Source organism: Agelaius phoeniceus, chromosome 2 (genome assembly GCF_051311805.1).
Source record: "Agelaius phoeniceus isolate bAgePho1 chromosome 2, bAgePho1.hap1, whole genome shotgun sequence".
Classification (NCBI taxonomy): domain Eukaryota; kingdom Metazoa; phylum Chordata; class Aves; order Passeriformes; family Icteridae; genus Agelaius; species Agelaius phoeniceus.
Window position 1 is genome coordinate 91,536,088 of NC_135266.1, and position 23,013 is coordinate 91,559,100.

General features: G+C 45.5%; 2 protein-coding genes across 3 annotated transcripts in view; one reads left to right on the forward strand and one right to left on the reverse strand.

Annotated features, from left to right (window-relative positions):
• USF3 (upstream transcription factor family member 3) overlaps nt 1–18,914 on the forward strand; it is a 35,215-nt gene extending 16,301 nt beyond the window's left edge. For both annotated transcript variants that reach the window (XM_054654849.2, XM_077174246.1), the window contains 4 exons: nt 519–547; nt 2,873–2,955; nt 3,993–4,089; nt 5,173–18,914. In XM_054654849.2, coding sequence (XP_054510824.2) covers nt 519–547; nt 2,873–2,955; nt 3,993–4,089; nt 5,173–11,636 — 6,673 coding nt within the window. In that variant the 3' untranslated portion in view covers nt 11,637–18,914. The remainder of the gene's footprint in view (nt 1–518; nt 548–2,872; nt 2,956–3,992; nt 4,090–5,172) is intronic.
• Nucleotides 18,915–21,151: 2,237 nt separating this feature from the next.
• SIDT1 (SID1 transmembrane family member 1) overlaps nt 21,152–23,013 on the reverse strand; it is a 40,107-nt gene continuing 38,245 nt past the window's right edge. The window contains exon 26 of the mRNA XM_054654666.2: nt 21,152–22,645. Within this exon, the coding sequence (XP_054510641.2) occupies nt 22,583–22,645 (63 nt within the window). The 3' untranslated portion in view covers nt 21,152–22,582. The remainder of the gene's footprint in view (nt 22,646–23,013) is intronic.

The window sequence follows — 23,013 nt, forward strand, 5'->3', positions numbered from 1 at the left end:
TGGTTTCTCTCACAAAGGAAGCCTCTTTGACACCAGAAGTTATGATGTTTGAAGGCAATGTGGCTGGAAAATCAACTTGCATGGTAAAATTTTCTCCTATTTCAGTGATCCAGTAAATGTAAAAGCAGCATTTCAGACAAATACTTAACTGTCTTGTTCCTCAGAAACAAAACTATTTTTTAAAAATCTTTGGCCTTTTTGAACACTGCATAGTGTAACAGGAACATAAAAACCCAGCTCTCCACTATAAATATGTACCAATAATCAAGTGGAAAATTGCACTGTGACTTGTTGTATTGCAATTGATTTAAGACTGGACATGAACAAATTTTTGTTAGAAACCGTCTAATACCAATGTGTAAGAACATTTGATTGTGACTTCTGCTGTTCTAATTTACGGAGTGGACTATAATATTTAGTATTTTTAGCTGTAATAGAAATAATAAAATAAATATTTGTTTGTATGCAGATCTTTAACCTTGAGTTTCACATGAGTCTTTTCCCTTTATGTTTCACAGAAAGAAAAACCGGGAGACACATAATGCAGGTGGGAACATCATGCTTTGCTGTTTGGTCTGGAAATAAGCACAGACACTTTGGATTAGTAAAACATACTTTACATGGAGAAGGTTCCCCCACAGGAGTTTAGTACACTGAAAAAGCCTCACCCTACCAAACACCTTTCTGTGTTCTTGCATAAAATAACTTTGCAGATTGTTTCTGGTGTGCTGGTTTCCACAGTACAAAGTTAAAGTATGAAGGAGCACCTGCCTTTCCAAGGCTGGTAAATTAAGAAGTAAACAATTTCAGCTGTGTTCAATTCCAAAGGAAAACAACTGCACAGGCATTCACATGCAACCAATATCCACCTCTGTCAAAACAGAGACAGGTGTCCTACCTGAGAGCTTTAGAGGCTCCCTGGATTAGAAGTATTCCTCTAACCTATTCCTAAGGCACCCACTTGGATGTTGACACCCCAGAAATTCTGTGCACATGTTGGCTGTACGTTGCAGGAGTCACATCCCTTGGGCAGCACCCAGTCAGTTCTAGTGCCAATGGCCTCTTCTAAAAGTAGGAGCAGAAAGATGGACTGGGGAGGAGTCTGGCAGGCTTTGGGCTGGGTATCCAAAGAAATTGATTGCAGTTTTTCTTTACCTGAACAGCAGCATCATGTGATCTTCACAAACTCAGCTGGAAAAAGCACTGAGCAGTTTCCATGTGAACCTGTGCAGTGCTGTGCTTGTTGAGTGTGCTCAGGGTGTGGCCAGTTTCTTAAGAATTAAGAAGAATCAGGGAACAGTCTTATCAAGTTTACTTCTAAGATGGTTGGCCTCATTGGAATTCCTAGTTCCTGTTTCACTTGTTGATAGCTTTCCAAAATCTTTATCACCTGGGCTGAACTCTGCAGTATGTGAGCTCTGCAGCTCCTTCCAAACCTATACTTTCTTAGTCATTAATATATGGAAAAGCTGAGGAGAGTGTTGCAAATATTACAAAAACAAAAGAGTAGCACCTCACAAACACTTGATATCTGTATGTATTACTAAGATAGATAAAGATTAAATCCCAAGTGTCCTGAGTTTTAATTTTTACAGAGGTGCTCTGATTTATATGGTAAATCTCTTGCATAAGAAACTTTGTCTTGCTGTGTTTCGTGTATTTAGGCCTGTCTCTGTCAATGCCAGCAATCTCTCCTGAAATACAAAAAAAAAATTGTTTGAGAAAGATAAACTGAAGTGACAGGCTACTGAAATAAGACTATTTAAATTAAATTAATTAGTCTTTTGCAACTGAGCAAAATGAAATACACTCACCTGAAGGTCATAGTTTGTTTCTGTGTGCCACCAAAAGCAGAGCAACTGCACAAACCAAAAGGTTCATTCAGCATCATGAACAACACAGTGGTTTGAGTCCTGACAAATCCATGAGAGAACTTTTTCCTTTTTTTTTTTTAAAAAGACATCTAATAGTTTTAAGTTTGCATAGAACATGAAAATATTTCAGTAGAAAAAAATAGCTACATGAGAGTTAACTATATTTGAAAGAGGCTGACTGTGATGAATGGAAAACAGAGATACTGTCTGTAAAAACCACTCCTAGACTTAGAGTGTAGACCCTTTCTGCCAATATTCAGACCCATTGAAGAGGTAAATGGTATCACTAGAAGATTATAAATGAAGCATTTTCTGACCAACCTTCTCCAACACAGGTAATTCATTGGAACTACTCTCCATTCAGTATTTTCTTTACTCCCAGCCAATTAGACCTTACAGAACAGTTAAACTTTTGGACATAGAAAAGAGTATCCGATAGTCCATATACCTGGAACTTCAGCTCTGTTCAGTGTTGGCTGGCTACTCTGTTAATATAAATTTAAAATTTAGCCTGAAGAGTGGTAAAATCTACATTATTTGTCTTTTCGTGCTAAATTTGACATTAGAATTTAAGAGGCATGGGTTTGCTTCCCAAATCCGAAACTGATTCTTTCCATAATCTTTGTTCATTTGCTTTCTGTATGCGTAAATTTAATAAATTTCAGATTTAATCTGCCTTATGAAGAGAGTGTCATAAAAGTGTGTTAGAGCGCAGTTTCAAAACCTGAATTTTGAGTTGTAGGAACTTTACTTTTTCACGAAGGGGTCCAAAATCTCCCCACTTTTTAAAGGCTATTTAAGTTATGGCTCTTTGATTCTAGTGAGTATTAATTTGATAACTTTGAGGTTTAATTTAGAAGAACATTTTTCCTCACTCAAGGAAGAATATTACACAGGTTCCAATGTATAATGAAATGATGTATTTCTGAGCCCTTACATTATCCTAGTTGTGCTGCCTTGCCCAACCAGATGACACAGTACATATTGTTTTTGCTTAGTGGAGAGACATCGAAAGAAGAAGATTAATGCTGGGATAAACAGAATTGGAGAACTCATTCCCTGCTCTCCAGCACTTAAGCAGGTGAGTGTCCATCCAGAGGTGCATACAAGTTTCCTGTCAGATGTCCAAATGTTTCTTTGTCTGTAGAGGTCTAAATACCTATTTTAGTATTTGTATTAGCAAGAAGGCAAACTGTCTGAATTAATATACTCAAAAATATTACTAGTTATTAGTATTTTAAAAACTACTTGTAATAGAAGTCCTACTTGGAAGTGCAGGGTCACATGAATGTAGTTACACAGATTTTGAGCATTTTTTTCTGAAAGTGTTGCATATGACTACTTATTTTTGTCATCCTTCATATAATGGCTTGAAAGCAATTCAGAAACTGAAATTATAATAATAGTCATTTAAGACACTCTCCTTGCAAAAGATGAAGCAAGACAAATGCTTTGAGGTTGATGCACAGAAGCAGCTTTTTCAAGATAGAGGAATCCCTAGCAGAGACTGTTCCTGCTGAACAGTAGAAGAAATTAAGAAGTGAACAAAGGTTTTGCAGACAGAATAAGCATAGCTTCATAAAAAGATGATTGTGGATGGGTCATTTTCTCTTCCCATATTCCCTAGTATACTACTTTCAAAATTATGCATATATCTCCCTGGATAGTTGTTCCATGTTTCTTGCCTTTCTAATAAAATATTTACAAGGCAGTATCCTGGAAATCTCATGTGATGTGTGTATTTATTAGTGAACATGAATTTTAGGCTGATCAGTGAGAAAGGATGCTGGCTGTTCAGGATCTGTGGCCTTAGTATCTACCTCTGGGCATCAGAAGGTGTCAGCTCCAGCATTGAAAATATTATTCTGTAAAATCTCAAGGCATTTTAGGGTCAGCATCACTCACAAAAGCCTGTAGTTTCATCTTACAAAAGCAACCAAACCAAAAAACAACCTCCAAAAAACCCAACCCAAACCAGAAGGAAACAAACTCTACCCAGTGATATTCAGACCTTATTTTTAAAGTAAAAACCTCTTGGAGTAAGTGCAGCCTCATCACAAATGGATTTACAAGTTCTAGACCTTTCTCCTAATTTTATAAGTGTGTTTTCTTTTACAGAGCAAGAACATGATCCTGGATCAGGCCTTTAAGTACATAACAGAAATGAAAAGACAGAATGATGAACTTCTGTTAAATGGAGGGAACAATGAGCAGGGTAAGTACAGGTGCTGCTGGGGGCTCTAGAATTCCTGTCCCTCACTTCTGCTGTGTCTGTACTGACTAACAGCAAAGCCTGGAACCACACATGGGAATCCCAAGAAATTATGCACATACAGGAAAAATACAGCTGCTTAGAATATCCTGAAACAAAAAGCTGACAGAATGCCCAAGTGAGTGTTCTGGCTCATAGCTATCAGACAATGAAGCAATTGCATTGTGAGTAAAGTAATTACAGAGCTTATAGGTGATGTGCCATCATCTGGTAAATTCTGCCCCAGTTTATTCTACTGGAGTGACCAGAATGATTTCTGACAAACTTCAGTTAGATTTTTTTTTATTGAAAAGATGAAGTTTTCTTCATTCATGAAGCTTTTTTTTTTAATTTGAAAAGCTGTAAAAGTTATAAGAGCTCATTTTATAAAAATATAATGCATCATATAAAATTTACTTGACTAGATGTGTAAAAGTACAGTGATGGAGGTGTGACAGAAATAATTTCAGGGCTGATGTTGTGGTTTGTGATTTTTATTTCTGCTTTATTTTGATTTTCCCAGTTTGGTGAGCTATCTATCAAGTGCATTGCCAGCTTTTGTGGCTTTACATGAGTGCTCTGTATTTCATTTTGTCTGTAATTTTTAGATGTAATGAAACTTAATTCTTCTGGAAAGCTGTAAGCTTATCAATTAAAGCAGTTTTGGTGTTTACAAAAGAGCAGGGAAAAGAAAAATATTAATGTGCTTGTCTTTCCTTCAGGAATTAAACAATTTTGATTAGCATTTAGTTTCATCTGGGTTAGTCCTAATGTTTTTTCCTAAGTAATTGGATATATCCTGCTGTTGGTAATGGAATAGTCTGTGAAATTCATTCACTTTCCCATTCAGTAGAGAGACTTAGCAGGATAAGAGCACATAGGTTGTGCTAACCATTTGAAAAGAACATACATTATTAACAATTTATTAAATTTATTTCTACAAATTACTTCAATAGCACACAGTGTTTACTCTCTAAATCATGTGGTAACATTATTTCATTATTTGCTCTGGTGCTGATGTAATGGAGTGCTCTCACTGTTTTGTAGCTGAAGAGATAAAAAAACTCCGGAAACAGTTGGATGAACTGCAAAAGGAAAACGGGAGATACATCGAGCTACTGAAAGCAAATGATATTTGCTTATACGATGACCCTACAATCCACTGGAAAGGAAACCTCAAAAATGCCAAGGTCTCAGTTGTTATTCCCAGTGATCAGGTTCAAAAGAACATCATTGTTTATTCAAATGGGACTCAGCCCAATGGAAATAACCAGGGAGCATCTGTGCAGGGAATAACGTTTAACGTTGGTCATAATTTACAAAAGCAAACAGCCAACGTTGTGCCAGTTCAGAGAACTTGCAACCTAGTGACTCCTGTGACAATTGCTGGTATTTATCCCACAGAAAATAAACCATGGTCACAACCTACAGTTTCTCCACTGGCATCTGCTCAGACAGCTCCAGCAGGGAATGTTCTTGAGCTTTCCACCCAGGAGAACGAGCGAGGTGTGCCCAGTGCTGCTCCTGCCAGCTCACAGGGCACACCTCGGCCTGCAGCAGAGCAGGAGCTACAGTGTTCTTCAAATAATGCACCACAGAATGAGCAAAATCCCCCCAGAAGTAAAAGTGATGAGGAGGCCACTAAATCATCAAAGAAAACGCTCCCGCAGGGAACCAGCCTTCCTTCCAGTGCCTCCGTGGAAGCTTCCCAAGGTCAGCAGGTGAATGCAACTTGCTCAAATACACAAAATTCCAGGAGTGACCTCCAGGAGAGCTGCACCGCTTCAACCACAGACACAGCTTGTGTGCCACCTGTGAGACCTGCAGAGAGGAGCTCTTCTGCAAATGTCCCCAAAAGTACGGAGGCGGTCAGCAGTGCCGGCACGCCGGCGACGTCTGCAGCAGAAGGAGTTAAGGCTGTGACAGCAATAAGCACTCTGGCTGCCAGTCCCCTGGAGAACTGCTGGTCTTTCTCAGGCTCTTCAGGTGTTGGCACTTCAGACTTGAAAAACATGAGTAGCCTTACCCGGATGCCTTCAGCTGGGAACACACAGACCACGTGGACGACCCTGCAGCTGGCAGGAAACACGGTTCAGCCGCTGAGCCAGACGCCATCCGGGATCATGACTGCGCTCCTCAACGAGCCAGTCAATGCTGCCAGCACTGTGTCTTCTGCCCACAGCAGGCCTTTGACTACAAGCATCAGTTTGCATGCTTCTCTGCCTGGGGATGGCCAGGCAGCTGAACAGATTGTAGTTACCTTGCCCTCATGCCCACCCGTACCTATACAGCCTTTAATCAGCCAGCCACAGGTTAAAGCTCAGGCTGCAGGAAATATCCTTCCATTAAACTCAGCTATGCAGGTGATTCAGATGGCTCAGCCAGTTGCCTCAGCTGTGACAGGAGCACCAGCTAACCAGAATGTCATCATTCTCCAGCCTCCAAACCCTGCTCCATGCCCGCCCATTGTGAGAGCAGAAGTTCCCAGCCAAAATGTTAGTCAGCAAATTGTAATTATACAAGCTGCAAATCAGAATCCTCTTCCCCTCCTCTCTGCTCAGCCTTCTGCTTCTGTAAGAGTTCCTGTGAATGGGCCGACTGCAGTCGCCAACTCCAGTGGCACCATGCAAAATGCCTCTCTTCCACAGACTTTTGGAGGGAAACACCTTGTCCATATACTACCAAGGCCATCTTCTTTGCCATCTTCTAGCTCTACACAGACATTTTCAGTGACAATGTCCAACCAACAGCACCCTCAGACTATCTCATTAAATGGGCAGCTTTTTGCATTGCAGCCTGTGATGTCTTCATCTGGAGCTTCAAACCAAGCCCCTATGCAAATTATTCAGCCCACCACCAGCGAAGATCCAAATACCAATGTTGCCCTCAACACATTTGGTGCTTTAGCTAACCTCAATCAAAGCATATCGCAAATGGCTGGACAGAGCTGCTTGCACTTGTCTCTCAGCCACCCCACCAATCCTGCAACTGTCAATAACCAGATTGCCACAGTCAACTGTGTGTCATTGCCAACTTCTGTGGCATCTTCAGTGCCTGCAGAGGTTTCAGTATTAACCAGCGTATCTAATTCCATAAATGCTTCCCCACAAAAAGCGGCTGCTGGCTTGCCATCCAGTGCAAAAACAAAAAGGACAAACAAAAAGCCAAGCACAAAGAAACACCTAACAGTCAATAATAAAGTGTCTTGCCCAGCAGTTCCATGCAAAGATGCAGGGAAGGTGGACTGTGCTCCTGTGGAAACGGTGGCAAAGCCCTCAAGTGGCAAAGGGCCGGCAGAAAGCGCCCCAGCAGCGGCACAGGCTGTAACGACAGCGCAGGCAGGCAGCGCAGCTGCAGCGAGCAGCATCAGCATCTCTGACTCTCCTTCCAAAGAGGCTGCAAGCTCTGAACAGGCAGTGAAAACCCCCTCTGCCCCAGAGCCAAGCTCAGCAGAGGTGCCTGCTTCCTCACCACTGGAGTCTGTAGTGTCAGAGCAGCTGCTGCTCGCTCCCCCGCCGGCCAAAGATGCTGCTCCTCGCCAGCAGGCCCAGGGATCTCAGAGCCACCCACCACCTGCCTCTGTCCCATCAGAGTCCCCCAAACCCTGCGAACCCCCCAACACCTTAACACCGTCTGGTAAAGAAGCACAGGTTACACACTTACAGGTTGCAAATGGGACTTCAGCAGCACAGAGCAACACAGCAGGTCATACTTCCAAGGCAGGAATGATTTCGGAGTCCTGCAACGTTGCGCAGGATTCCTCAGTGGTAATGCAAGATGCGGACTTGTTAGAAGGACAGGGTCTAACCAAAATGTTGTCTGATCTCACAAAAGAAAGAACAGGTGTGGGAAAAACCTCTTCATTTACTGTTCAGGGGGAGCATTCTGATTTTCCTATGGAAAACTCCAAATCAGCAGAATCAAATGTTGATTTGCCTGAGAAGCAGGAACTCTTGCTGATGAACACGGAAAGTGATGCTCTCTCACAGCCTCACTCCTGCATCTCTGATCAGGAAGTAGTCAGTGCTTCCCTTATTACTAGCAGGCAGGCAGATTCCCCCATGTCAACCAGCTCTGGCAGCAGTCGGGGCTTCTCAGTTGCATCTATGTTGCCAGATACCACCAGAGAAGATGTCACCAGCAGCACCTCTACCAGTACCTGTAACAGCTGCACATTTTCAGAACAGACCGACATTGTAGCTCTTGCAGCGAGAGCTATTTTTGACCAGGAAAGCCTTGAGAAAGGTGGAGGGGGAATACAGGTTAACACGAGGGATGTCATCTCTAAGTCTGAGGTTGCACCTTTGGAGAGAGAGCAACAACCTTTTAAACCTCAGTCAGTGAAAGAAAACAACACAGGCCCACTGGAAGCGGCACCAAACAAATTCAGTGCTCATGAAACAGGACAGACAAATGTTGACAGGCAGGTTGAGAAGCCAAGCTGCTCTGTAGGAGGTGTGGAAACATCAAACACTCCTTTGCAGATTTCCACTTCCCAGACACCCAGCATAACCAGTCTAAGTGTGAATAATCTGATACACCAGAGCCGCATTGTCCATCCCCTGGTGAGTTGCTCGGGTTTATCCCAGTCTTCAGAGCCTGCAAGCGTCCCTGCAACTGTGAGCCTCTCCCTTCCATCTAGCACATACATCAATCCATCTCCAGGACCTGCTCTGATGAGTGAATATGCTCAGGAACAACTGAATGCTATCAGGGCAAGCAGCATGCAGGCTCCCCAGCTGCAGGAATCCCACTTAAAGCAGCAAAACCATGAAGGTCGCAAAGACTCTGCCAAGAGGGCTGTTCAGGACGACCTGCTGCTCTCTACAGCCAAGAGGCAAAAGCAGTGCCAGACAGCACCCATAAGGCTGGAGGGGATGGCGCTGATGAACCGGACCCCAGAGGGTATTGCTGATCAAACACAGATGCTGGTTAGTCAGATTCCTCCTAATTCATCCAACTCAGTGGCTCCAGTGAGCAATCAAGGGCACGCTGATGGCCTCAGTAGGTTATTCCCACCCAACAGCAATTTTGTAACGCCGGCTTTGAGACAAACTGAAGTTCAGTGCGGTTCTCAGCCACCGCTCTCAGAACAGCCAGGCCAGGCAGGGCAGCACTTGCAGCCCATCCAACATGTCCCTGCCCAAGGCATCTCTCACCTTCACAGCAATCACCCCTACTTGAAGCAGCAGCAGGCTGGGCAGTTAAGAGAGAGGCACCACTTGTACCAGCTGCAGCACCACGTCACTCATGGGGAAAACTCAGTCCACTCTCAGCCCCACGGCGTCCACCAGCAGCGGACGATACAGCAGGAGGTGCAGATGCAAAAGAAACGGAACCTCATCCAGGGAACACAAGCCACACAGCTTTCTCTACAGCAGAAACACCACGGAAGCGATCAAACACGGCAGAAGGGTGGTCAGCCCCATCCTCACCACCAACAAATGCAGCAGCAGATGCAGCAGCACTTTGGAGCATCCCAGCCTGAAAAGAACTGTGAAAATCCTGCAACAAGCAGAAACCACCATAACCACCCTCAGAGCCATATCAATCAGGATATTTTGCATCAACAGCAACAGGATGTTGGCAGCAGACAGCAAGGTTCCGCTTCAGAACACGTGTCAGGGCACAATCAGATGCAAAGACTTATGACCTCGAGGGGCTTAGAGCAGCAAATGGTGTCCCAGGCCAGTATCGTTTCCAGACCATCAGATATGACATGCACCCCTCACAGGCAGGAAAGAAACAGAGTTTCCAGCTACTCTGCTGAGGCTCTCATTGGGAAGACACCTTCTAATTCCGAGCAGAGAATAGGAATATCTCTTCAAGGCCCTAGGGTTTCTGACCAGCTTGAAATGAGAAGCTATCTTGATGTTTCTAGAAGCAAAGGGTTGGCGATTCACAATATGCAGGGCCGCTTGTCGGTCGATCACACAGTTGGCTCGGATGTGCAGCGTCTTTCTGACTGCCAGACCTTTAAGCCCTCTGCACCCAATCAACAACCAACGGGCAATTTCGATGTACAGGCTTCAAGAAACAGTGAAATTGGCAATTCTGTGTCCTCCCTCCGGGGCATGCAGTCACAAGCGTTCCGAATCGGTCAGAATGCTGCACCATCCATAGAGAGGCAGAAGAGACTGCCCTACCAGCCAGTGCAGGGTATTCCAACGGGGAATACCCTGCCATCAAGGGAAAATGAAAACACGTGCCACCAAAGTTTCATGCAGAGTTTGCTCGCCCCTCACCTTGGAGATCAAGTCAGTGGAAGCCAAAGATCAATCCCAGAACATCAAAGGAACACGCAGTGCGGTGCCTCCTCCACAATCGAGTACAACTGTCCCCCAGCACGGGAGAGCGTCCACATCCGAAGGGATGGTGATGGCCAGAGCAGGGAAAGCTGTGACATGTCCATTGGGGCAATTAACACAAGGAACAGTTCATTGACTATTCCCTTTTCAAGTTCTTCTTCCTCAGGGGACATTCAGGGCCGCAATACAAGCCCGAACATCTCTGTGCAGAAGTCCAACCCCATGAGGATGACAGACAGTCATGGAACTAAGAACCACATGAATACACCCGTGTCCAGCAATATGCATGGCGTTGTGAGGCCAGCTCACCCTCACCCTGCAGTTTCTCATGGAAACGGCGAGCAAGGGCAGCCCTCTGTTCGTCAGCCAAATTCTTCGGTCACTCAGCGCTCCAGGCATCCTCTGCAAGACAACGGGGGTTCCAAAATACGTCAGCCCGAAAGGAATCGATCCGGAAATCAGAGACATGGAAATGTCTTTGACCCGAGTCTTCCCCATCTTCCTCTGTCCACCAGTGGCAGCATGATCCTCGGGCGCCAACAGTCCACGATAGAAAAAAGGGGAAGCATTGTCCGATTTATGTCTGACGGCCCTCAAGTGTCCAACGATAACGCGGCCCCTGACCAACATACGCTCTCCCAGAATTTTGGATTCCCTTTTATTCCAGAGGGTGGCATGAATCCACCAATAAATGCTAACACTTCTTTCATCCCACCAGTCACCCAGCCTAGTGCCACTCGGACACCAGCTCTAATCCCAGTTGATCCTCAGAACACACTGCCGTCCTTCTATCCACCCTACTCTCCTGCCCACCCCACCCTCTCCAATGACATTTCCATCCCTTACTTTCCCAATCAAATGTTTCCGAACCCAAGCACGGAGAAGCCGAGCAGTGGAGGTTTAAACAATCGATTTGGATCCATTTTGTCTCCTCCCAGGCCTGTTGGTTTTGCTCAGCCAAGTTTTCCTTTGCTTCCAGATATGCCACCAATGCACATGACCAACACGTCGCACTTATCCAATTTTAACTTGACTTCTTTGTTTCCAGAAATAGCCACAGCTCTTCCTCCGGATGGCTCAGCGATGTCACCTTTGCTTTCCATTGCAAACACATCTGTTTCAGATTCTTCCAAGCAGCCCTCAAACCGCCCTGCCCACAATATAAGCCATATTTTAGGTCATGACTGCAGCTCAGCTGTATGAAAACTGGCAGACTGACTTCTGGTCTGATTTGTTGTTTATATATTTAAGAAGAAGGAAGCTGATCTTGGTGTGACCCCTGGAGAGACCATTCATAGCATCACTGTTTATTTGCCTCAATGTATGTGTGTGGTACTTTCCATATTGCATTGTGTTTCCACCCACCTTACTGACTCTAAAGCACCAGTGCCTATAGCAATGCTTACTTACTAGGAAACGGTAAGGATGCAGCATTGAGAGCTGTGCAAATGCTGGTTGTTGATTTTCCAACAATCAGGTTTGATGTCTGGTTGTCCCAAGGTAAGGGCCACCCTCAGTAATACATGGAGTGAGAGCATCCATATGGGAGATAGGAAACAAGTGCTACAGGTGTCAGTTTGTTACTGATGTGTTTACCTGAAACTGCAGAGGAGCTTGGAATGGTTTGGGTTTCTCTTTTTCCTTTGTAAAATATCTTCAGGAGCTTCAACACAAGTCAAGTCTGTGTTAACCCAGTGCTAATTGGAAAAGGCATTTGTTGTGCAGCTTTTGTCTGTCTCAAGCTTGTCACGTACACTTAACTTAAGGCTGACTTTACTTGGTGAAAATTACTGTGTGCTCCTATGGTCAGCAATTAAAAATACTGTTTTAGAAAATTTAGATTTCTTTAACCCATGACTTTCTGTTTCTAAAAATCTTGTTTAGATCTGTTTCAGCAGTGGCTTCAGTTGCTGCTGAACTCAGTCAGTGTTTCAGTGTAGCTCACACTCCTGGTGCAGTCAGCAGAGACAGCAGCCGTGTTTGTTGCCAACTTGTTGCTGCAAGTTACCTCAGGGTGGGGTTTGTACCTTGTTTAGCACCTTCTTAATGTCTTTTTCTTTTCCCTCTCTACTTTTCTTTGGCCCATGCTCCAACACCAGCTTTCTGCTTTCTGTGAGTGACAGCCCTTTGTTGTAGCAGGCAGCACATGGGAGGAGGACTGAGCCTGTCACATCCCACAAAATGAGTGGAGATTCCTGGGGGCACAGTTTTTACTTGATATTGCTGATAGGATTGAGCCTGAGTTAATATCAGTACTCTGCACTTGAATGCACCTTTTATCTAACCCTGTGTGATTGTGGCTGAAGGAGGAACATGGATGTGTTGAGAGTAAAACACACAGGAAGACATTGGGATTTGAGGAAGGGTGATGTGTTTGTAGATGCATGAGAGATGGAGTCAATGTGTGTGCTGGCTGAGTCTCCAGTACTTTCACAAATTTTGGTCCTAATTCTTTTAAAGGAAAGGGAAGAATTAGGTAAATTTTATTTATTTAATGTCTCTGCAGTGTGCTTTTTCTTCTAACAGGGCAGAAATACTTGTCTTTTATGTGTTTGGAAGTACCATTCTGAGTTTGATTCTTCAAAGAACATAGTAACTTCAGGTTCCCTGGCATGTGGTCATCCTCTGCTTGCGTATTGCTCACCAGTGCATCATCTTGTAGCTCCTGGGACCTGACAAAACTCCTGGTGAGGGCATGGGCAGGAGCAGACTCCCTGGGATTTTTTGTTTTGTTTTGTTTTGTTTCTTTTTCTTTGAAAGGTGGAAAGGAAGATATTCCTCCATGTCAAAGAACAGGACACACAAAGAGGGACCTAGAACAGTTCTCCACAGCTTGACTGCCCAGACTTTGGTTTTGCTAAGCCCTTTTACACTGATCCAGGAAAGTAAGGAGGCTTTAACATGAAAAATAATTGGGCTGTGTCTGTAGCCTGTCCTGACAACATCTCAGCTCTTGTAACCTGCAGTCTGCTGTTTTCCTGCAAGGTAAAGTAAAAGAGTTCTGATCCTGGTTGGGAATCACAGAATCACAGAATAAACTAGGTTAGAAAAAAACTTTGAGATCGTCAAGCCCAACCTATGACCTAACCTAACACCTCCTCATCAACTAAACCATGGCACCGAGTGCCACGTCCAGTCTTTTTTAAACATCTCCAGGGATGGTGACTCCACCACCTCCAGGGCAGACAATTCCATTGCCCCATCAATCTTTCAGTGAATAATTTTTTTTCTGATGTCTAACCTGAACTTCCCCTGGCACAGCTTAAGAGTGTGTCCTCTCGTTCTGTCAGTTGCTGCCTGGAGAAAGAGACCAGCCCTCACCTGGCTGCACCCACCTTTCAGGAAGCTGTAGAGAATGATGAGGTCACCCCTGAGTCCCCTTTTCTCCAGGCTGAACACCCACAGCTCCCTCAGTCATTCCTTACAGGGCGTGTGTTCCAAGCCCCTCACCAGCCTCGTTGCCCTCCTCTGGACACACTCAGGTGTCTCAATGTCCTTCCCAAACCGAGGGGCCAGAACTGGACACAGCACTCAAGGTGTGGCCTCACCAGTGCCAAGTCCAGGGGAAGGATGACCTCCCTGCTCCTGCTGGCCACATTATCCCTGACACAGGCCAGGATTCCATTGGCCTTCTTGGCCACCTGGGCACACTGCTGGCTCATGTTCAGTCAGTTCTTGACCAGTACCCCCAGGTCCCTTTCTTCCTGGAATCATGATTTGATTCAGTTGGAACTTATTTTAAGACACTAAATCTAAGTGGTGCATCAGTTCTCTGTTTCTTATAAGTAATTGAGTGTTTCAGTTCATAGCAAGGCAGTTTCTCTCTGCCACAGTGCAGTCCCCAGGTGGCAGCCACTGGCCTGTGCAGGGGTTAGGAATGAGTCAGTTCTCAGCCTCAAACCAGCCCAGCCAGCTGCAGGTGTGCCCTGGTGAGACTCTTGACCCAAGGGGTGTCTGTGGTGCAGGAAGTCTCAAAGGGTCTGCCTCAGAGGTGAGGTGAGCTCTAACAGTGGCTGTTCCATGGGTTCTGGAGGGTAGGGATGGGGATTGGAGCAGCAGCCACTCTGTGGTCACACACGCTTGTCTGGTCTTTGAGGAGGGACGCAAACGTGCCCATTCTGGCTCTCTTTAAATGGAATTGTGTGTGCAGCAATGGATTTGGCCTTCAAGACAAACTAGTGAAAAATAAGGCCCTGGCTTCTAGGACTTTATATAAAGATTCTAATCCTGCTCATCATTCCAGACATTCACAGAAAACCATATTTGTTTCCTCTGCTGGGAAAACTACCCTACTTTATCATGTCTCTTAAAACTGGAGAGAGCTTATAAACTTAAACCTGTTGTAATGCTTGAATGCCTACAGATCCACTTGGCCAGACAGGATTCATCCCAGAGTACTAAAGGAGAAAGCAGGACATACAGCAGGACCCCACTTGATCATCTACAGAAAGGGCATGAGGGAAGAACACAGGCAACTACAGACTCTTATGAGTCTGGGCTCCTGGAAAAATTGTGAATATTATCCTGGGTACTGTTGAAAGGAGTTTTAAGGAATAATGTAGCCATCAGGCGCAGGCAACCTGAGTTCACAAAGTTAAAGTCCTGTCTAGCTAATTTGACACTTTTCTGTGATAAGGTCACCCACCTAGTGGGTGAAAGGAAGGCAGTGGATGTAATTTTTCTGCATTTTAGTAATGCTATGGATACTGTCCCTCACAGCATGCATCTGGACAAGCTGTTCAGCTCTGGGACTGCCAGGTTCATGGTGTGCTGGGTGAAGAGCTGGCTGAAGGGTAGAGCTCAAAGGTCTTAGAGTGAACAGGCTATGTCTGGCTGGCACCTGGTCACCAGCAGTGTTGCCTGGGGCTCAGTTCCAGGGCCAGTTCTATCCAATGTATTTATCACTGATCTGGATACAGGAGCTGAACACCATTGGCAAGTTTGCTGATGATACCAAACTTGGAGATGCTGTTGGCAGATGCTTTGGATAGGGATCTGGATAGACAGTGAACCTCCTTGCTTTCTGCAGCTCCCTGACAGGGGAAGTGCAGAGGGAGGTGCTGATCTCTTCTCCCTGGGATCCACTGATAAAACACATGGAAATGGCTCAAAGGGGCACTAAGGGAAGTTCAGACTGGACATTGGGAAGCATTTCTTTACCAGGAGGGTGGTCAGACACTGGAACAGGCTTGCTGGAAAGATGGTTGAGGCCTCAAGCATATTTAAGAGGCATTTGGACAACATGCTCAGTCCTGAAGTGGATGGAGGCCCTCCAGGCAGTTGGAGTGGATGATCACTATAGTTCCTTTCAACTAAAATATCTATTTTCTTATTCCTCATATTTACTGCTGTTGTCTCAAGGTTAATGCAGTCCTGAGTATTCATGATAGAATATGTCAGCTGTGATTTTATTTGGTTTTTTTTTCATGCTGCACATTATTTTCTGAAGAGGAACTGTCAGTAAACTTTGTAAACTTTCTGTTTACAAAGACAACTTAAAGCAGCTCCTCCTTGCTCACAGGATGCCTGCAGTGCAGGGAATCACAGCACAGTCATTTCAGCCATACAAAGACTGTTGGGGTTTTGCAGGAACTGCACAATTTTGCAGTGAGTGGCTAAGAAGTACTTACTGTGTGACCCTTGGTCTTCTCTGGAGGATTGTATTTTGTGACAGGGCGCTTTGTCGTCCTCCTCAGGCCTTTTTCTGAAACCTGACGAGACCAGGATGGAGAAATTCATTTCATTCCCCTCCCTGAACATAGGAATTTCTGTTGAAGTTCTGTGTGAGTCTCTTTTCATTCTGTAAGTGACACTAAAAGGTCCTGTGGCATCAGTGTGGGATCAGGAGACTGTGACAAGAAAGGCAGGCAGACCTGTCTGTGAGGGCCTCATATCAACCCATTCATCCAAATTCTGATATTTACACTGCTGACTGGCCTCTAGATAACTTTAATTAAAGAAAAATTTGATCTATTTTGTAGCCTTTTGGTGTAATTGACTGACCAAGATGGGCTTTGAATGTTGAATCTGGCCTGGTCCTCTGGGTTGAGAGCAGCTTGTGGGTTTCAACTTCTCTCATGTTCATGCTCTTTTGTCTTTAGGAGGGACAGTGGGGGGACTGGATTTTTCACATCAAAATAGAGGGAATTAGATACTAAATTTCTGTTAGTTTTTAATTATTAAATTGTTTGGTGTTTTCCTTGTCACTGTAAACAAATCCCACCTGCCACTCCACATCCACCAGGCTTCTTGACTCAGTTCTGTAGGTCAGTTTGTGGCACTGACAGGTTGGTGTCTCAGTCCTTGCCCAGGGCCTCAGGCTCTGCTCTCAGGAAGAGGAGCAAATGCAACATCTTCTCTTATCAGTCCTTCTTTTCTTCAGTTTTCCTTTCCACTCCCACTGAACTTGTGCTTAGCTGCCAGGTTGATAAGGCTCACCTTACCCTGATCTGTGCTTGGAGAGGGCAGTTTGAAAAAGGAGCTTCTGCAGATGGAATGATTCTGGTTTACTTGTTATGAAAACCATTTGACAAGCAAACACATTTTCTTCAGCAAGCATCAATGACATCAATTTTCTTTTTCTCCTGAGGACTACCCAGCAATTAATGGTTCCTTTGTTTTTCAAGATATACTTGGAAGAGATTTTGTGAGTTTAACTGCGATTTGTTAGCCTGAGAATAGCATTTTCTCTTCCATAGTACTTTTTTCAAGGTTACTTACACAGGATTTGTTTTGGCTTTGAAGGAAGGAAAAATACCCAGTACTGCTTAATTTAGAAAAATCAGCAGTGGAAGGGAAAGGCTGGGCAGCCACTCTGGGGTGGGAGTGCCTCAGCTGCCAGGCATTGTGTGGCTGTGCATTTCAGCTTGGCCTACATGACTTCAACAAACAATGGTAAATATTGGGCTGGATTGCATGTATGTCCATATTAATCCCTTAAACAGCCTAGGAGAGTAAGAGCAGAGATAGACTAATTTGAAAGCAGGCAATAAAATAGTAATGTGTTAATATTTATATACCTTTTCTTGAGAGAAAGGACCTCATTTAGGAACAGTTAAAGAAAGAGAGAACTGGAGTGATTTGAACTGGGGGCTGGAATGGGTTTTCCAGCTCAGACTTCCAGCTTGTCACTGTGCTGCTGCCCAGGTGGAAGAGCACCTCTCTGAAAAAAAGTAAAAGTAGGTGCTAGTCCTGAGCCTCCAGAACTTTGCACAGATTTCCTACTGCACTTTAAAGCTGTGCTGCTGCTGTGGTTGGTGTCTGTAGTGCTGCTGCAGGAAACAAGTCATGTGGCAAGGCAACTTGCAGAGGCCATGGCTGGAGAAGAGGGGCAATTTCATTATTTCTGGTCTCCTGTTGTCTTTTCACCTTTTCTGAGGTACTTGTGCAGTCCTGGCTCAAGGGCTTAGTCAGACTCCCACTGTTCCTGGATGCTGAGTGTGCCAAGAGCTGTCATCTCTTGCTGTTCCCCAGTAAGTTTCATGCTCATCACTTTATAATGATCCAACTTCCCCTGGCAAGACAGAGTAGCATTGGCTCTGTTTGTGCCACATCAGTCATATTTGTTTTGTTTTCTGATACAGTGCTATAAGGAGATCCATTCTTTGCTGTCACCTGACCTGTTACCACCTCCTGCTGTTCCCTTCTCCCACTGCCATCACCCAGCATGGGTAGCAGACACAGGTTTGTGTGAGGGTGTTTGCAATTTCCTACTGCCTCTGCAATCCATCAATTGGAAACCTCAGAGCACAAGGCTTTATTCCCACTAAGAGAAGATTCCTCTTTGAACTGGTGAAAGATATAGCAGAAGTTTTTGAACCTGACAGTACAAATTCAAGCCCGGCTCAGTTACACCGACAACGTTCATTATTTGCTGATACTAGTTTTTCTGAGATAACTTTTTTTTTAAAAAGTGCTTTTGTTTCTGCCTCACCAGAACTATCTTTATGAGAAGGTTTTCAAGTTTGCAATATGTGCTGCTGTTCTGGCAATCACAAGTGTGAAACAATAGAGCTCGTGGGGGGTTGGACCCTGTTCCTGCCTGCTCACTGTGAGAAGGGAAGCAAGTATGGATTTTGCCACAGGAGATTAATCAAAGATGCTGTTGCCCTCCACAATGTAAATTATTTATATTCAGTCCAGAGTATTCTGCTGTGCTTCTGTTTTATACAGCTGTAAGTGACTTGGATACAGTCCCAGTGGAAAGTCCTTACTATTTTGTAATGGAAAATAGGAACTCTGCAGTAGAAATCTATAATGAATGAACAGGAACATCATCTTCCAATTGTAAATAAGATCTTGCTCTGTTTATTTTGACATCTTTTTACAAATGTGTTGCATTCAGGTGTAAATATCCCAAACCATGATCTTGTTCAGAGTTCTGAGATTTCTATTGTTAAATGTAATACTTTGTTTAATAGTTGTAATAATTATTTGTATAGATATGAACATGATAGTATTTTATTAAAAAAAGAGAAAATCCCTCTGAATATTGTGTTCTTTCTTTCCCCATATAAAGCTATGCCATTCACTCTAAAGAAGAGGTAAAAATAAAAGCTTGGCTTTGAGACTGGGAATTTACAGTCAGAGTTTTCCACTGATGTACACTCTCTGCATACACCAGAGTAATGCACCCTATTAGCTGGAGATATAAAACTACCTAATTCAGAATAAATAAATACTGATTGTGTAGTATCTAAAAAATACATGGCAGGTGCTGTCCCTGCCCCAGTGACATTGATCACTGTTGAGATACAACTTCATTTTATAAAATGCTTCGCATTGCTTTGAAAGTGGTCTAAGACAGTTGTTCTGTCACAGTTTAAAGCTAAAGGATGCAGTTTGGATGAGAGCAGTACCTAGACGCTGCAAGGTAAGTAAAGGCTTTTTTGGGAGATTGCACAATGCTGAAGTTGACTGAATTCCTAGGAAACAATTCTTTTCAGGGGCTCCAGAAAACCTGGCTTGTAAACCTCAAAATTCTTGCAGGTGTGGAAGTTGCCTTTAGGGAAGGTCTTAGTTTTAAAAAGGTTGAAGTTTAATAGTAAGAGAGAGGGGCTTTTGTTCCTTCAGTGGCAACCAGGTTCAGTCATAGAGGGGAAGGGAAACAGGACACGAGGGAGCTGCCTTCCTTTTTCATGCTCAGTGCATTCCCCCTGCCTTGGCTGCTCTTGTGCCACTCCAGAGGCTCGAGGGGGAGCTGTAACAGCTCACACGACCCTGGTGCTTTTCCTAACCTGTGAGGGGATGTCAGTATTGTACAGAAGCTGTTTCCTTCTCCTTTCACTTGCACTGGGCTGAACAACTTTACCTACGTTTCCTGAGAAAACAGGGAGTATATGGAATGTAAGGAAGAAGTTTTTTACAAGGAGAGTGGTAAAATATGAGAACAGATTGTCCAGAGAGGTGGTGGATGCACCATCTTTAGAAAGGCCTGGTTGGATGGGTGTTTGAGCAACTTGTTCTAAGTGGGAGGTGTCCCTGCCCATGGCAGCGTTATTTCCCTTTCAGGACTTGTGACTTGCATGGGCACAGCTTGGGATAAGCAGAGGGAAGCAGGGACTCCACTACCAGCCCATGGGCAGCAAAAAGGCCTCCTCACCTCCCAACACCCAATTCCACGGTGCTGCTCTGCTTTTGCCCCTACACGTCTGTCTCCCTCTGTGAGCAGAGCAAGGTGAGGAAAGCACAGCATCACCCCTGCAAATGAGGGAATGAGCCACCAAGCTGCTCCTCCTGCCCAAGGGCAGGGCCCAAGGACAGCAGCAGCCAAGAAAAGCTGCATTTCTGGGGCAGGGGCTGCAGAGCCAAGCGTGCCTAGGACAGCAGGGAGCACAGAGTGCCCAAGTGCCCAGCCAGGCCCCCCAGCAGCCACAGCCATGGAGGGCTCAGGGGCCACCAGGTGGGACAGCTGAAGCACCAACAGTGCCCAGCAGGCAGGGCAAAGCTAAGAGGAAATGTTAAAAATTGACACAGCAAGCTGGAAGCACAGAAGCAGCAGGGAGACGATTCCAACCCTTCCTGCCATCTCTCAGGTTTGAGGTGCCTTTCCTTGTATTTAATTGAATCCTGTCATGGTTTTCTGTTTGTTCTGTGCTGTTCCCCAGCCTCCCTCTCCCTCCCTGCTACCACCTCACCATTCCATGCTGTGCTCATCTCTGCTCAGCACAGCGAGCCCATATGTTGTTCTACCTCCTACATTGAGCCTTCCAACTGCTGCTCAACATTATTTTTTCCTCACATTTCAACTTAGAGAAGATAACCAGCTTCCTGTCTAGAAACAAATACAAGCCTGAAACATGGTCTGAGACCACAGATTATGAAAACACAGGGAGAAAGTATATTTTATGTGTCCCCAGAACTGGACAAATTTGGGAGCACAGAGGTCCTCCTTCAGTCTGGCACAGCTACCCCAACACCCTCAGAGCAGCACAGCTCTGCTTGGGAAAATAAAGGCTGGCAGCCTCTTGTGTCATTCCTCCTCCAGCCCTCTCCTCACCCTGCCCAAGGGACTACAGTGACAAACAAGAGTGTCTGTTCTTTATGTAGCCTTACAAAGGCAATTTGGTTAAGAGAACAAGCAGGTCATCCACACCTATGGCTCCAGAAACATCTGTGACAGTCCCAAGGGTGACACCACTGGGCACCCCTCTGCCCTGACTGCTGTCTCTGCTGCTGCTGAGAGCAGGAGCAAGAAGAATTCAGATCAACCTGCAGAGCAGGGAAGCAGGAACATCCATTTTATTGACCATCTCAACAAACTCCAACGTAGGAAAAAATAAAAAATAGCTGGTGCAAAACTCTTCAAGGAGATACAGACTCTTGGAGTAAAACATCACCAGAGTCACCTGCTTTAGTAAGCAGAAGTGGAATGAAACCTTTGCATCACTGGCTACATGCACATACACCAAAGTAAAAATGCTCAGGGAGACAAGAATAAGGACAGCAGGCCTCAAAGAACACTTTTTAATTGCAAATTAGCAAAACAGGTCCCATTTTAGATGCAAGGCCTGAAATAATTAACACCTTCTTGTTTTTTAAATAACTAAGAAACTGGAAAGAATGCAGAAGCCATTAAAAAACTCATTTCCGATTTGGACAAGTTGGAGAAGAAAATTTGGTCCACATCTTTAGCTAAAGAGCTCAACACCAATTGCCCCAAAATCTCCTTCATCCTCCCAGCCCGTAAGAGAACCGACTTTGCCAAGGCTGTCCAAGGCAAGCTCATGAGAGGAGAGAGTCTGAGCTGCTGGCAAGCCTCCCTGTCCCACCCTGTCCCTTGGCCAGGCACCAGCAGGAGCCAAGGGCTGCCACACGAGGCTGTGGCTTTGCCGTGCGCTCTCCGGCAGGCTCGCTCGAGGAGAGCACTCGTGGTGCCCTGACAGGGAGCACAGCACTGCCAAGTGCCAGCAGGAGCTGCCAGAGGAGTGGCTGCTCAACAGGAGTGACAGAGAGGCTGCAAGAGAGCAAGGCAGGAGGCTCTGAGCCTGGCAGAGCCCTCACGGGCAGCTCTAGTTCACCACCTCCGACCGACGCTGCAGCCCCGGTACCGTGGCTCCCCACCAGCTACAGAAGGAGTCTCTCCAACAAAAAGAGGAAAAAAGAAAACACAGTCCCCCCCACTGCCACCTCAGTTTGGAGTCCTTTTCTCCCTTGGCTGCTGCAGTACAGGAACCAAATGCTCCCCCTGTGCTGCTGAAGGGACCCCTGAGGGCAGCAAACTGCAGGTGCAGACATGAGCTCCCTGCGCAGGAAGGCTGGCATGGCACTTCTCGAGCCTGCTCACCAGAGAGGAAGTGGAGCACATCAGCAGGGAGGAAGGGAAGCAAAGGTCTCTGACATGCCTCCCTCCTGTTTCCTCCCCCCTCACTGGCCCCAGCACCCACTGCACCCACAGACCAGAGGGCTGTGCACGGGCCTTGGCCTCTGGATCAAGCCTGCCCCACAGGATGTGGCGGGAAAGGAGTAACATCATCTTCCCTCCTGGTCCCACCTCACTGCCACAGCACCCCTCCATGCCTGCTGGGGATCCAGTTCCCTGCTCCCACTGGGCTGTTGGCCATGGAAACAGGCTCATTCTGCACAGACACAGTGGCCCAGAGCCTTTGGCAGAGTGGTTTGGGACACCTCTGTGCCCCTGTCCTGGGGACTCAGAACACTGGGATCTTGTCCCTGCGCACCGTATCCAGGTCATCATCCAGGGTCAGCAGGACCTGAGGAGGAAAGTGAAAGCCAGTCAGGTCTTGCTGCCCAGGGAGGTCTTCCTTTCAGATCTTCATGCCTTGCCTTTATGGGAGGTATTCACAAATCCATGAGTCACTGGCCACAGCAGCAGCCCCTCAGCTTCCCCACAACAGCTGTGTGACCCACAGCCCCAGAGGGAATTTGAGGCCAGAAGGCACTGGGAGAGAAATAAGATAAAGGAGAAAGCCTGATCCCACAGACAAGGAGCATCCCACTGTGAAGGATGTCAGGAGGTAGAGCCAAGCAGAGGAGTTGAGGCACTTCTGTGGAGCTCTGGAGCAGGCACAGCTCCATGTGGAGAAAGGGGAGCAAGGTGAAAGGAGAGGGAGAGGCCATC